Consider the following 16,181-nt stretch of genomic DNA (forward strand, 5'->3'; position numbering starts at 1 on the left):
TAAGAACAATCAAGAGGAATAGCCAAAACGAAGTCCGAATTACAAATGACAACATCGGAGTAAAAACCCCAATTAATAATCCTGATACAGGCAATTCTGAAGGAAATGGTAGCTTAACCAGTTTTATAGCACTACACCTCCCGCTTGTATTACGGTTGGTTGTTGCGGTAAAATGCAATAAAGACAAGAAGCATAAAATTGTCAGCAAAGACTAGATCAAAGAAATGGACTAACTGCCATAGATTAAACACGTATATGTTAAAAGAAAATACACACTGAAAATGGAAAGAATAACTCGGACTCCAATATGAAATTTGAAATATTGGCCATGCAGATGCACCTGTAGGGCAAGCGTCCTCTGCTTTTCTGGTAACACCCAACGAGTTGCTCGTATGATGACAAATCCGTGATAATGTCGACCGCAGAGTTCTGACTTATTAATCTTATAACCTTAAAATAAAACCATGTTCTAATAGTTTATTTGCAAGAAGAAGGAATGTTGAAAATTGTAATTTATAAATGACAATAGCCACATTTGAAAGGTGAAAAGTAATTAAAAACAACTAAAATACATATTAAAACACAGTAAGTTTTCGGCCTAACGGCCTTCGTCAGGGTAAAAAAAAATACAAATGTAAAAAAAAAAAAACCACTGTGACCAAGACTGTAGAGACAAGGTTCCCTTCAGATTTTGATCATTGTAAGAAAAACGCACCAAGTTCAAAATGAAAATAATTAGATTACACGTATAAATTAAAACTGCTATGACAATTAAATGCCGTCCTTGCGAGACCCTACAGGGTAGACAAGGACGTTTTAAACACCTTAGTAGTAGACAATTAAATAATGCGAGTTTTGACATTCATTCCGAAGAGTTGGGCAGTCTCAAGAAAACTGATGATCCATTGTTCAAGGAATTATCACTTGAATATTTTTATACGTGTAGTTCAGTAATGAGACCTCTTCCTTTGATCTATCATAACAGGTCATTTGAAGCTGATCTATCAGTTTCTGTGGTTCTGTGTCTGAAGACTATGGTTCCCTTTATCTCGTGTTCTTTGGGATCGATGTGATGTGACGTAACTATCTCATGTCATATGTTTGCCTAATTATTCTAAATTAACCGTAAAGATATAAGAACATCCAAAGACATCATATACATTGTACTTTGTTTTCTAATATGTGGCGTCTGTATATGTGACGACTTGACACTTTCAATCGTCGACTTCTAAATGCGTTTCATTCCCCGTCGTTCTACCTACACCGAAAATTCTACCAAATGAGATTCATTGTTTATATTTGTCTTTTTGTCAAAATTTAGAACATACCATGTCATTTCAACACCAAAATCGTGTAGTAGAGGTTGCACTTTCTACAAGATACAACTGATGTGGACAGAATTAATAATAATCATGGTAGTTGCAGCGGTGATAGGCGGTTACATTTTAACCTCTGTACTCTTGCTGAGATATCCGCATATCCTTCATAGGAAGAAAAAGTTGAAGTTTAAACCTGTTCACATAAGTCACAGAGGAGGTATATATATATGGATACAATTTTCTTTTTATATATTTTACTGAACTCCATAATATCCTGATGGCTGATATGATAAACCTGCTGGCACAGGGGCTCGGAAAATTATTTTTACAATTGTAGGAAAAATACTTTGCTGGAAGTACCCCAGCACTACAATATATTGTAACTTGAAGAAATATTTTCCTGAGCCTCTGTGGTTGCACTTTTATTTCTGTACTTTCAATTTTATACTTTTAAACCTAAGGCACAGACCCATTTTCTCATTTGGGGGGTGTTTAGAGTTGAGTTAGAAATAATTTATTTTTTTCTGCAGTAGCAGGGGTTGAAAAATGTTATTTAAAAATCTACTTTGTTTAGAAGTGGGGAAATATTGAATCATATTTTTTCTGTCAATGACTGAGTAAAAAAAATTGGCTCAAATTTGAAATGATTTAATTTTTTTTCAAAGTAATGTCAGACCCCCCTCCCTCAGTATAAAAATGATTGGTGCCTAAGCAGCTTGAAACATTCAAATGTGTTTGAATTCATGGTAATTCAAGAAGTTGAAGTTCACAGATTTTGGAATTTTTTTTTTCATAATTTGACTTGATCACTAGAACTTGTTTACTTTCTATGAAGTTTTGTTGGATTTTTTTGAACATTTTTTATTTGCTTTCAAAAGATTGTTTTGATTCTAGAGACTAGACAATAAAATAATTTCCCATTTTACACATTCATGTACATATATATTACATTTTATTCCTGTAGTTACCCAGAATGACACATTGTTTAATGATACATGAGGTGCTTCAATTTTTCAAACCCTTGATATACACATGCTAATTAAATAGTCAAGGAGTTCAAATAAGCGGAGGATGTTCTCTAAGTTTTGTTATATTGTATTGCATGTACTAAGAGGCCAACTTTAGTTTGAATGTTGAGAAATCATTGATTTTAACTTATCTTGGAGAAAATATTGGTTGTGTGATCAATTAATGTATGGTTTGTTGATAGCTACATGTATAGATATATTATTTTGAATAATAGCTACAACTGTACATGTAGCTTGTACCACTAAAAGTAATTTTTTTAATGTACCGGTAGGTGGGATATTGCAGTACGTTTTTACATACTACTGAATTCTGAGTTAATGTTGTAGGTGCTGGAGAGCATATAGAGAACACTATGACAGCTTTCCATCAGTGAGTTGTACATTGTTTTATTAGACTGTTGATTGACTTACTTCCAAACTAACATTTATTAATGATTTTACTAATATCAACATAAAATCTGTAAAAAGAATGTTTTTCCTAAAATGTCTCTATTGTGGATGAGTAGAAAATAGCCATGATCAAATTTCCCCCAAAGTAATAGGCAGGATAGGCCATATTGGCAAAATTAAAAGCCACTTAGTGTTTTTTGTTGTAGTATTAAACATTTTCGTAGAAAATTTTATCTTTCCTTGAAAAAGACGTATGAAATAATGTCTGTAATTTTTACCATACACATTTCAAGATAAAATGTTTTACATCATTTATATCCGTACTGCTCTTTTGAAATATATACTTCAATGTGATTTTGAAAGATGACATGATAGACTTTCTGTTGTAGTGCTGTTTCTCTTGGAACTGAGATGTTGGAAATAGATTGTCACATTACTAAAGATGGTCAAGTGGTGGTGTCACATGATAGCTCTTTGAAAAGAACATGTGACCAGGAAGGTGATATAGCTGATTATAATTATAATGCAAGTACCACATAATTGTTATATCAATGAATTCATTTCAGTTATGAGTTATGAAATTATGACATGCAAACTGATATTGGAACAGTATTTTGATTTATTATTATGTAGAGTTTGCTATGTTTATTTCTAGATTTAGTTTTGTAAGGCACCCAGAGGTTTCATTACTTGCAATTCAGGTACCTTTTCTTTTGTAGGGAGTACTAATAATAATTTTCTTTTATAAAACTGTATGAAATTTTAAAAATTCGGGAGTTACCTTTTAGTATCTTAGAAAGATAAAAGTACCTGGTACAACCTCTCAATGAAAGACCTGCAGGCTGGGCACCATTTACAATATGGAAGTCTGTTGTTGTATTTCACCATTGAAATTATTAAGGCTGTTTGATGATTTTGTAATAAGGATTTGGAGTAATTATGAAAAAATTCCACTTAATTTTCAGTGGCATATCCTGATGTTTTCAAATTGGGGTGGGGGCAAATACAGGGTCCATTCTTTCTCAAGAAAAAAAAATGACAGTTTGGTAATAATATGATACTAAATACATGTAGAAAATTTCCTTTTCTGGGTACTTTTTGTATTTTGTTATAAAAAAGTACAACACTTATGAAAAAAATCATAATGGGGTCCTTGGGAGATCTCCCTACAAGTATGATATTCTTTCTCTTCTTTTTTAAATTGATGTTTCTTTATTGTTCCAGGAACTTCCTCTTCTAAAGAAGGACCATAAGCTAGATTTTGAACCAAGTAAGTTGATTTTCAAATAACATTATGATTTAAAATGTTTTAAGTGACAAGAAATAAATAAAATATAATCATATACAGTATGTACATGCTTGAATTAAAAAAAATCATCTTTACAAAGTATGGATAATTTGCCGCAACTGAGGACTGAAGTTTCAGGTACATCTCCTCCTTAAAACCAGGAAGAAGCTCATGACGTGATTTATGCTTTTTTTAATCTCTAAATTTGTTTGCTTGGTAATCCTTCTGTAGACCTCATATAAGATCAAGGGAAATGAACACAGTAAGAGTTGGTTTTAAGACCTAACAAATGTATTTGAACTTCTTGGATTATCTTGAGTTATGATGAATCCCCCTGCCTGATTTTTAAATAGACCCACATTTAATTTCAACAAAGGCACAAAGTGAATTAGATGTTCTGGGAAGTCTTACATATTTCTATTGATGGAGACATCACCCATTTGACCTTACATTACATTACATACATACAGTAGGGGTGTAAGGAATCATTACATAGGAAAATTGCAACATATGTTTGAAAAAAAAAAACCAAAAAACACGTTCTTCATATGATTTGGACCACCATGAACGTATGAAAAACATGATTAGGACTAAGGAATTAATTCATGAAATCAAGTAAATGAAAATCATACAAAATGTATGATAATCATATATCTTTCTTAGGACTTTTTATATGAAAATAGTAGTTTTCTTATAGTTTGGGAAATCATATGTGTTACAATATACACAATAAAGCGAATATTCCCATATTGGTCCTAAACATACGGAAACAAATGTTACAATTTTTCCTGTGTACCATAGGTACTGGTTCACTGATTTCTTGTTACATTAATTTCAGCATTTACCTGCCATGGTGGAGAAGACAGAAGGTTCCCATTATTGAGAGAGGTGTTTGAAGCATTCCCTGACATGCCTATAAATATTGATATCAAAGTTGATGATGATGAACTTATTGATAAGGTAAATATGATACAAGATAGTGATGGGTGTGGGTAGTTGTTGAAAGAACCTCTAATACAATGGGAATTTTTATGGTCTTTGCTACCCTATTGGGTCTCGCACACTCACTCCTAATGGGATTCAATAAGCAGATCTGTTAGTTGTTGATTGTAGCGGAGCCCATTTACATCATATCTGACTGAAGAACTAGATCAGATAATATCTTATTAGCAGTTAGACCACTCTGTTTATGCTCTGGCCTACTCTCAGACCCCACATGGTTCTAGGAGCATTTCTAAATTCTACTGTCTCTGTGTGAACACACTGAATAGTCTTGTTCAGAGATCAAAATTAACATTTTTACCATCACTGAAGTGAGTTTATCATTCTGTGGCAGATATTTTATATTGAGCAATAACAAGGTATAAAATATAAATATAAAAGCCAACCTGTGTGTAATGGAGAACAACACCATAAACTATGCATATTTTAATATGACAAAAAAACTATTTCATCATCTGAATCATCCAGGGATTGATATAGCAGGTAATATATAATATTACATTTATAGGAGGGCATATTAGAATTTCGTTGATTTACTATTTATTTTTGCCCCTGTCAATTTGTTAAACATGTATTTAATAATGAAGGGACTTATTTGCTTCATTTATTTTCAAGATATTAACAAAAACGAATCACTCGCAAATCAAGTTTGTTTACAGCAGGGCCAGAGCCAGGATTTGAGTTTGGGGGGTGGAGGGCGTTAATTGAATTAAATGCCGTGCAAAGCAAGGCAGAAAATATTATAGGGTGAAACTTGTGGCTAAAATTTTTTTTCTTACTGATAAAGGGGGGGGGGGGCGTATGCCCAGTATGCCAGTCCTTGGATCTGTGTCTGTACAGTAATTGGACAAATAATTACCAATGCATCAATATTTTACTATTCAGAGTATTTAATTCAAATTTGGCCTAATGAAATTAATTCTATTTTTTTTCCATTTTTATACTTCATGTAATTGTTTATTAATGCATTCCAATGTTTCCTCATAGTAAATAAGAGAAAGATTTTGGCTTTTCAGGTGAATGCTTTGGTAAAGGAGTTTAACAGAGAAGAAATCACAGCCTGGGGTAACAGAAGTAATGTAGTCACTAATAAACTATACAGAATTGTAAGTTGCCCTTGAAGTGTATGTGTGGTTGTTAGAATATTAATTTTAAAAAATAGAGGAGGCTTACCCTACCGGTGCACCTGTTCAATGCTCCTAGTTTTTAGTGATGTCCGGTTTGGCCATACTTGTAATTTTGGTCATTTCATGTTCTTTGTTGTGTGTGTCTGTTTTCCCAGTCTAGTCTTTATCCTTGGAATATATTCTTTTGATTTCTGTTTGAATCTTGGTTCCCATAAATACTCTTTGAAGAAACGTGAGGTATTACTACTCTCTGTAAATCCCTTTTGTTCGGAGACTTTTCTAGATTACAGTACATGTATACAATCAAATATATCCCATTTGTGGAGTTTTATTTACTAGAGGAAATGTCTCAGAAATTCACCTCAGGCAGTCATATACATTAATAGCACTTGTCTGAAATTGTGGATTCTGGTTGATAGATTATTGCAGTCAGTTAACAAACATTAAGAGTAAAGTTTTGATGTCACAGTACATTCTTCCATTTTTTGTATGAACTTTTGATAAATTCGACACTTTTTGTGAGAAGGACTACTGGTTTATATTTTTGCTTTTCGTGTATTATTCTTGGAAAAGCTTAACATTGTACTTGCATTTAACATTGTATTACACTGGCAAATATTTTTCGTGTGAAGTTCATGTTAATCGAGCTTCACATGAAAATCATGTAAACTTCATATAAAATTAACATGATTTTCATGTGAAATTCACATAACACGACTTTAATGTGAACAATTCATGTGAATTTCATGTGAAGGCTCAATTCACCTGAATTTCATGTGAACTCAACACAAAGTTTATTAGCTCAATTCAGGTGAAAATCATGTGAAATAATTTTGCCTGTGTAGATATTGACCAGCCCATCAAAGGGGACAGTTAGTGTAAGATTTAAGATGGAAATGTTTGTGTATATTACAAAAGGCAAGGTAGTTATATGATATTGATGTATTAGTACTATGCTTTTTACTTTCAGAATCCCAGCATTCCATTGATATTTTCCATAAAGAAAGTATTGTCACTTGTAGCCCTATTTTATACAGGATTACTTCCCTTTGTTCCTATCAAAGAATCCTGTTTAGAAGTCATCATGCCTAGTATAGTATTCAAGTAAGTTTTTAACATTTTTTTGTATTTTCTTGACAATGACACAGACAGATATTTCCCCATGACGGCCATGTCATGAGATAAAGAACCATGCAATTGCAACCAGAAGGTGCTGTAGAGTCTTCATCATCACAAAGTAACACTTATAATGAACAACAAACACAGTTGAAAGTGATCAGAATTTCACAATACCTAATCTCCAGTGCAGAGGATACCTCTGGTATTTTTATCTTTTGCATCTCTGCCATACTCTGTACTACAACCTGCCTCTTTATGCAAATTAGTACAGTGCAATGTAAACAGCTTAACAGAATTGTAATGGGTAGTGCTAATAATTTATGATTTTTTTACATCCTGTATAGTTTACTTATAATTACACCTTATTTAGGAATCTTTGATTCTGACTGGTCAATAGCTAGTGATCACAAGAATTCATTCAGAAGTTTTTTTTGTCTCATTGCTAAAATTATTGTTAATCTATAAGCCTTTTTTTACCCTCATTAGAATTCATTTTGGAAGTTCTTTTACATAGCTCAAGGTAACATACCGGTAAATCTATTTTTGGTGTAATTTAACAGAAATATCTTGCAAATAACCCTTCATGCCATGATAAATCTGTTCATAATCTTCAATGGATGATATAAATAAATAAGGAAGAGATATTGGTCTGCACAGGAGATTGCACAAAACCTAGCTTGTTTTCAATTAACTGTTCAGGGCTGTTCCATCAAAAGATATAAGGTACCAGGGGAGGGTTTTTTTTCATTAGGGGAGTCACCCATAGAAGTTCTATTGATGTTTTGCTTTTAACTCTATGTTTTGTCAAGAGACCTGAACACCCACCCATATACAAAGAATGATTGTGCTTTCCCCCCTTCTCTCATATGTTTTACTGCAACAGCCCTCAACCAACTCTGGAAATGAAGTGTTCAGTGAAAAGTACCCAAACATATATAAGGTTATAAAGACTAAGACACAAATTAACAAAAATGAACATAACAACCATCGAACAACAAGGGACATAACCACCACCAATACAACAAGTGACATAACCACCACCAATACAACAAGTTGTATAACCACCACCAATACAACAAGTTGTATAACCACCACCAATACAACAAAGGGTATAACCACCACTAATACAACAAGGTGTATAACCACCACCAATACAACAAGGGGTATAATCACCACTAATACAACAAGGGGTATAATCACCACTAATACAACAAGGTGTATAACCACCACCAATACAACAAGGTGTATAACCACCACCAATACAACAAGGTGTATAACCACCACCAATACAACAAGGGGTATAATCACCACTAATACAACAAGGTGTATAACCACCACCAATACAACAAGGTGTATAACCACCACCAATACAACAAGGGGTATAATCACCACTAATACAACAAGGTGTATAACCACCACCAATACAACAAGGTGTATAACCACCACTAATACAACAAGGTGTATAACCACCACCAATACAACAAGGGGTATAATCACAACCTATACAACAAGGGGTATAACCACCACCAATACAACAAGGTGTATAACCACCACTAATACAACAAGGTGTATAACCACCACCAATACAACAAGGGGTATAATCACAACCTATACAACAAGGGGTATAACCACCACTAATACAACAAGGGGTATAAAAACCATCAATTCAACAAGGTGTATAGCCACCACTAATACAACAAGGTGTATAACCACCACCAATACAACAAGGGGTATAACCACCACTAATACAACAAGGTGTATAACCACCACCAATACAACAAGGGGTATAACCACCACTAATACAACAAGGTGTATAACCACCACCAATACAACAAGGGGTATAACCACCACTAATACAACAAGAGTTATAACCACCATCAACACAACAAGGGACATAATCACCACCAATACAACAAGGGTTATAACCACCAGCAACACAACAAGGGGTATAATCACCAATACAACAAGGGATATAACCACCACCAATACACCATGGGGTATAACCACCATCAATACAAGGGGCATAACCATCAATGAAGATCATTACTTGGGACAGATACACATTTACAATATAGAAATATAAGCCAGTCTTCTTGTTTTCATGTTATTCAAAATGAGTAAATCTTTGAAGTACCACATCCTTATTATATTTAAATTTATGGTTTTCACTATGTCTTTTTTTTTTTCACAGCGAAGAAAGGGTGCCATTTAAAATCAGCAAACTTTTTATGTGTTTATTGAGAACTGCAGATGTGTAAGTAGAAAAAATACTTGTTTTCATGCACATTTTTTTTATAATTGTGGTCTTGGAATTAAAAAAAAAAATTGTAGCCCTTATTTATGCCCCCCCCCAACAACAAAAATGCCAGGTTTTGAAGTGGGGAAAAAATACTGGACCACATTTTGCTAATGGAAATAAATTTTATTTTCCAAAGAATATTTTTGTATATATCTCCTTAATAATTTGAGCTATTTTTTTTTACCTGCTAAAAATAAAATAGTCTGTGCCATATATATGCACAATAATTAGTAATTTTAACTTTCTTCTCATTCATAATGGTTGTTTCCAGTCTGAATTAAATGTAATCAATCAAACTAGTCATCTGTTGATTGGATAACACCTGTAATATAGATATGATAACTCATATTATCCCCTGGAAAAAATTGCAAGTATTGAGGATAAAATTTGACTCTTTCTTCAATGCAATAAATAGGTTTTTAGATATATAAAAGATATATGGAGGAATAAACGTAGGATAGATTTAAATATAGCTCTGTCTAAAAATCATGCAGTGGGGGATTCTTCATCTTCTATTTGGTTTTTAATATGGTTACCTATATGCATTTAGTAAACAATTTTATTATGATATTAGCCTTTGTCTATAAAGGACAGAGCTGTATTTGACTTGGTTGATAATGTACATCACTATTGTTATATAGCTGATGTCATGTCCAATAGAAATATGTGGAACTTCCTATAACGTGTTGTGCATCTTGGTTAAAATTTCAAATAATTACTTCCTTGCTGCTTATGTCATTTTCTAAATATTTCACTCCAGACAGAGCAATTTTGAGCCATTCATGTTACAGAGCATCTACATTTGTAGGACATTGTTCTGTCCCAGAAAATCCTTCACTTAAATGCAGAATATTACTGGTATATATTGTTTTGAATGGTTATATTTTAAGTGAAATAAGGTACAAATCGTGGGGAGAAATTTTCTATTATTTTTAATGATTTAATTTAAAAACACTCTACATGTATTTATCTGTTACAGGTTACTCATGAGTCCTATTTTGTTTAATCACCTAAGGAGAAGAGGAATACAGGTAAGTTGTTTAAGGAAGATTGATTGATTGATTGATTGATTGATTGTTGGGGTTTAACATCCGAGCAGCAATATTTCTGCTATATTCAGACGAATTTAAAGAAGATGAATTTCTATTATCGATTCATCTAATCCACAGTTCTGTTGCTTCATTTATAATGAATGATCCTTTAATGGGACTCTAGATAAAATACTTAAAATCCAGGGCTGTCATTAATAGAATAAACCTTTTATTTGTTTCTCTCTGATGTATTGTGGCATACCATCTCAGTCTGTTTGTCTTTTGGTCCACTCATTGTGCAGTATACATTTTAAATGTTTTGAGAAATTTAATATCAAATATCTCTAAAATAAGCGTCTTCATGACGGAAGCTTTTTTTGTTTTTCCTCTCATCCTGAATTTTTGTTTCAGTGATTTTGGACTGTTTTTCTTCTTGTCCAGAATTTATGCTTCAATGTTATTAGACTTTTTAGCACAAAAAAGGGGTCTGGCATATCGTGCCACTCGGACACTGTTTTTAATTTTTGTGGTCACAACTTGACAGATGCATTGCCAAAACAAATGTGTAATTTAAGAAATACATGTAGTGTACCATTAGTTTGATACATTTATGTCCAAAATAAAATCATTTTATGAATTTCAGACCTATCTATGGGTCCTAAATGATGAGGGAGACTTTGACAGAGCCTTCAGGCTTGGTGCTGATGGCGTCATGACTGATTTCCCTACTAAATTAAAGGACTACCTTGACAATCATCCAGAGTACAAAGTTCAAAGGTCAGATGCTTGACCCTCAAACAGATCTCAACAGAATCAGATTATTACCATACTAGATGTAGCAATGTGATACGATTGGTTTCATTATTTATTTATTTTAAATCTTTGTTTATGAGGTGATATTTTTGTGCTTGTTGATGTTATTTTAGTTATGTTTCAATGTATCTTTTTATTGTATTCAGTATCAAATTCTAAACAACTAGACACTATAGCTTTAGATATTTTTATGTGAAATTAATGAAGAGCAGATTAAGAATTTAAATACTGTAAATGTATTAATTTTTGTGGTTGCTAATTTTTGTGGATTCTGTCAAATCAGCATATTCTTGGGTATCAATTTTCTCGGTTTCTGTCAAATCAGCATATTCGTGGGTATCAATTTTCTAGGTTTCTGACAAATCAGCATATTCGTGGGTATCAATTTTCTCGGTTTTTGTCAAATCTGCATATGCGTGGGTATCAATTTTCGTGGTTTCTGTCAAATCAACATATTCGTGGGTATCAATTTTCGTGGTTTCGAAAAATGGTAAGTGTTATTTAGTGTTAAAAAACCTATTTTGTGGGTACTATTTTTCATGGTTTCCTGTCTACCCCAACAATAATGAAAATTAATATGTTTACAATTTTGTAATTTGTTTGTGTTAATGTTTGTATTTTTACTTACTGTATTCAACATTGAATTTTGATTCTGGTTATAAATACAATGTATAGCATCTCTTACTGTTAGAAGTGGTTTTTATTAATTATCCACCATTTTGGGTAAAATTCAGCATTCCAGCTTAAGCATGTTCAAATCTCTTGAAAGGTCAAATTTTTCATAGAGTATTGAGAAGTGCCTGTTCTGAAGAAAAATCTGTTTCTCCTATGAAATTTTAAGAAACTGCCAATCAATAAAAAAAAGTTGTGTACATTTGCTTAGGATGGGAGAAAAAATCATTGTAACTGAGATATTTTTATGTGCTATTGTTATGAAACTTGCCTGAGACTTAATCTTTCAACTAATTTTAGGGAGATTAAGAACAATCTCACTTCAGTAATAAATGTAGTAAATACTTTAAGCTTAAATTTGCTGTTATTGATGCAAGCTATATCCCCCCTCCCCTCCAAAAAGATGAAACATCACTATCTTTCTATATTTCTGAAATGTTGGGAAAACAATGTTATCTCCCCAATTCAATGAACATGACGAAAGTTCATGCTAAAAATAAAATCCCACCATCATTGATCCTTAACTTTTGTCCAATTGAAAAAGTGTTTTATGTTTCTGACAGACTGTCCAGTGCCCCTAAAATTACTAAAATATCCTTTTTTTCAGTTTAGCTAAAATTACTGAAAAAACTTTAAATCTGAAGGGAATTCCTAAAAAAAACCCTTATTTTTCGTTTGGATTCCTAAATTTTATTGTTCACTGCTTAAGAGAATGCATCATAATTGTTTATAAATTTTTTCTTCATTACAGGTAAACAAGTGTTCATCTGTCCATAAATGACTTCTTCATTAGTGGTAATCAGGTGTTCATCTGAGGGGAATTCACAAAACACATGAAGGAAGGATCGAAACTTTTTCTCAGTATTAGTTACTTTTTTTGTTGTAAAATTCCTAAATTTGGCCCATAATTAGTCCTAAATTTTTTTTGGCCCTAAAATTAACCCTTATTTTTTGCCAAAGGGTGCTGTACAGCCTGGTTTCAAATTAATAATTGAATAAATCAGGAGTTTATAGATACATTTTATTGGATGAAGTTTGCAGGTAACCATGTTGTATTTTTGAATATTTCTTTACTTTAAACATTGAAGTTCTCATTCATGTAACAGTGATATTCAGTGTTGACCCCACTTTCATTACGGTACTTCACACAATTTACCACAATCTGTTTTAATAATGAAAGTGAACTAAATGTTACTATGTACATGTACTTTGTATGCTAATGTGAATAAGGTTTTTAAGTCTTGTTGTAGTTTCGTTTTTGTTACTGGAATTTCTCTTGTAGAATGAATTGAAATCCAAAAAACTGATCCGCATTTTATTGTTCACTTCCGGGATATTGAAAAGCTACATTACAATGAAAAATCAAATAATGAATTGCTTTTGTTGATGCTTTCATCATGTAGAAATAGATATCTTTCATTTTTCATTGATATTTTTACTCAGGAAGATATTTTGCTCTTAAAACTAAACACATTGCTACTGCTATGTAAATAATGTAATTGTCAGACAAACTATCATGAAACAATGAAGTCATGTGATGAGACTTACTTACCCTTTTGGGACCAACATTCTACTGATGATGAAATGTAGACCATGACCTACTACAGTGAGATTTAAAAGATGAAAAATATTTATATTTAGTTTATTTAATCAGAGCTCATTCTTTATTTATTTACTTACAACACCCTGTAGCAAATATCATAAGATACTGTTCATTTAAATTTTAACAAATCACTATTGAGAAAGTTCGCTGAAAGTTGATTAGATGTACCGGTAGGTACTTAGATGAACATGTAGCTAAGTAAACAGTGACAGATTTAGATTGAAGGTTTGGGGGCAACATTAGCAAAGTCCCTCCCATTTTTATAAATTTTTGGATCAGAGAGTCACAACTTTTGTTCATCAAATATGTACATGCATATTAGTAAGTGTTCTAAAAGGACTTTTTTATGGAACCATGCTGGTTTATATAACTGGCTGTTTCCCATTAATAATGTGCTCCTGCTAATCTTCATTTTAGAAAATCTAATTTAGTGTATTTGGTAATTTTTTCACTTTTTTATAAGACATGAGCATACAATTACATTTTAATACATGCAATTTTATTATCAAGTAATTGCTTAAACATTATTATCTATCTAAGGCACCAACCATTTTATAAGCAAGGGATCTGGGATCTTTTTGAAAAATAAATGTTCCAACTTTTGAAGAATTTGTTTTTTCACTCACCCATTTAAAAGAATAAAAGTAATGATTCTATATTTTCCCTATTATTTAGTAAGGCAGGTTTTCAAATAAAAATATTAATTTTGATTGCTGCTGAAATATAAATAAACATTTTATGCTTACACATTTCTTATCCAACATTAAATCCCAGCCCTCCCCCCTCAGGATTAAAATGGTCGATGCCTAAAGGAAATGTTGATTTTAGCATCTCCATCAAGTACAGTGCCAATATCAGTCTATTACATGTACATGTATCATGAAGTTCATCAAATTTTTAATTTTAAAAGTTTTTATATGGGCTTCAACATACATGTACATGTAGTAAGTGAAAATTTAGTAAAGACCTATGACAATGTTCTTTATAATTCACTGTTTTTCATTTTTATTGAATGAACCTATTATCAATGAAATTTAGTTAAAGAATGACTGTTATATTTTTTTTTTATCTATGAAGAAATAATCACAATCACATCGTGCACACTAAATAATCTGCATAGCAAGTTATTTTCAAGTGTGCACCATGGCATTGAGGTTATTTCAAAAATGTAAAAAAAAATATAACAGTTATTCCCTATAATAAAAATAAATCATTCTAAAAGGTTGATGTCATCACAGTTACATTACAAAGTTTATTTCAAATAGACTATAAAAAGTATGACAGTCATTCCTTATAATTCACTTTCAAGATAAAACCTCAAGGAGTAAATCATTAAAAAAGGTTGATGATGTCACAGTCATATTACAAAATTTGGTCTATGAGATGATAGACTAAATTTTTTATCCAATCAGAAAGCGTGTCACTTCAGAAATTCAATTATTCAAAATTAACTACAAATTAAAGTTAGCCTTTTCCTTAAAACACTGTTTCAAAGGGGTATAATTCCCACAAAATTCAGTTGATCTTAAATACCTGGTAATATGCATCACTAAATATTGTGTACCTACATGTTTTATGAAATGTGTTGCAGTAGTTTTCTGAATAATTGTGCTTACAAAAGTGTGACTGATGGACAGGGCAAAAGCAATATGTCTCCATACCAATGACCTTTCAGAAACAGCCTTAAAACAATCAAAACTATGGAATATATGCAGGTAAATGTATTTTGTTACTTTTCATATTTGTATGTTTGTTATTCAAAATGATTATTTGCTATTTATTTCTGTCATGATAAATTATGTTTTATTAAACATGTCAAAAATGAATTGTTGTGTTTTTCAATAATTGTGTCAACTGGCTAATCTACCATCTAAGGACAGTGAAACTTGTCTGAACAAAACATTGTCCAGACTGGAGGTTTTGTTCAGCTTAGGCAGGTTTATATTGACAGGAAAACCTGTCTGAATGAAACATCTTCCAGACTGGAGGTTTTGTTCAGCTAAGGCAGGTTTATATTGACAGGGAAACCTGTCTAAACCAAACATCTTCCAGACTGGAGGTTTTGTTCAGCTTAGGCAGATTTATATTGACAGGAAAACCTGTCTGAAGTTCTCTTTAAAATTGTACCACAAAAAGAAGGCTTGTATATATCTTGGGTGTTGTGACTTCAACCATTCAAAAACAAGTATTTTCCTGATACTCCTGCTATAATTTGAGTAAAAGTGTCTTTAGAATTGTGATACAAGGAAGGCTTGCATTGATTTTAGGGGTTGCAACTTAAACCATACAAAAACTAGGGAATAAAAACCAGCATTTTCTTGGTGTCCTGTCAATACATTGAGTACTTGTATGATCTTTCTGTAACAAAATGGTACGACAAGATGCCTTACACCCAAACAGGTTGTGTATGATTTGGTGCATTGTGACTGGAACTATTTAGGAATCCATGGCAAAAAAAGGTCACTTTGATAATTGTCAAAATCTTATCCA

At 32.3% G+C, this 16,181-nt stretch overlaps 1 protein-coding gene across 2 annotated transcripts; it reads left to right on the forward strand.

The window, feature by feature from the left end:
• The first annotated feature begins 1,228 nt into the window (after positions 1 to 1,228).
• LOC148607499 (lysophospholipase D GDPD1-like) lies at positions 1,229 to 15,517 on the forward strand. 2 transcript variants are annotated; one of them, XM_088545196.1, is made up of 11 exons: positions 1,229 to 1,536; positions 2,675 to 2,717; positions 3,127 to 3,262; positions 3,962 to 4,007; positions 4,864 to 4,985; positions 6,044 to 6,133; positions 7,125 to 7,258; positions 9,465 to 9,527; positions 10,552 to 10,603; positions 11,247 to 11,380; positions 12,840 to 15,517. In XM_088545196.1, the coding sequence occupies exons 1-11, from the start codon at positions 1,389 to 1,391 to the stop codon at positions 12,841 to 12,843; spliced, it is 972 nt and encodes a 323-aa protein (XP_088401322.1). In that variant the 5' UTR covers positions 1,229 to 1,388; the 3' UTR covers positions 12,844 to 15,517. The 2 variants fall into 2 exon arrangements, with proteins under 2 accessions (XP_088401322.1, XP_088401321.1); XM_088545195.1 differs by having other exon boundaries at positions 11,247 to 15,517.
• The last annotated feature ends 664 nt before the right edge of the window (positions 15,518 to 16,181 follow it).

The sequence above is a fragment of the Perna viridis genome, chromosome 9 (genome assembly GCF_037379345.1).
Source record: "Perna viridis isolate PV_CMFRI_1.1 ecotype Kerala chromosome 9, ASM3737934v1, whole genome shotgun sequence".
Taxonomy (NCBI): Eukaryota; Metazoa; Mollusca; class Bivalvia; order Mytilida; family Mytilidae; genus Perna; species Perna viridis.

Bases quoted from the DNA above. Each gene is read 5' to 3' on its own strand.
- LOC148607499 (XM_088545195.1), top strand. From the start codon at position 1,389: ATGTGGACAGAATTAATAATAATCATGGTAGTTGCAGCGGTGATAGGC. The intron at 4,008-4,863 runs GTAAGTTGATTT...CATTAATTTCAG, and splicing joins TAAGCTAGATTTTGAACCAA to CATTTACCTGCCATGGTGGA. The intron at 10,604-11,246 runs GTAAGTTGTTTA...TATGAATTTCAG, and splicing joins TAAGGAGAAGAGGAATACAG to ACCTATCTATGGGTCCTAAA.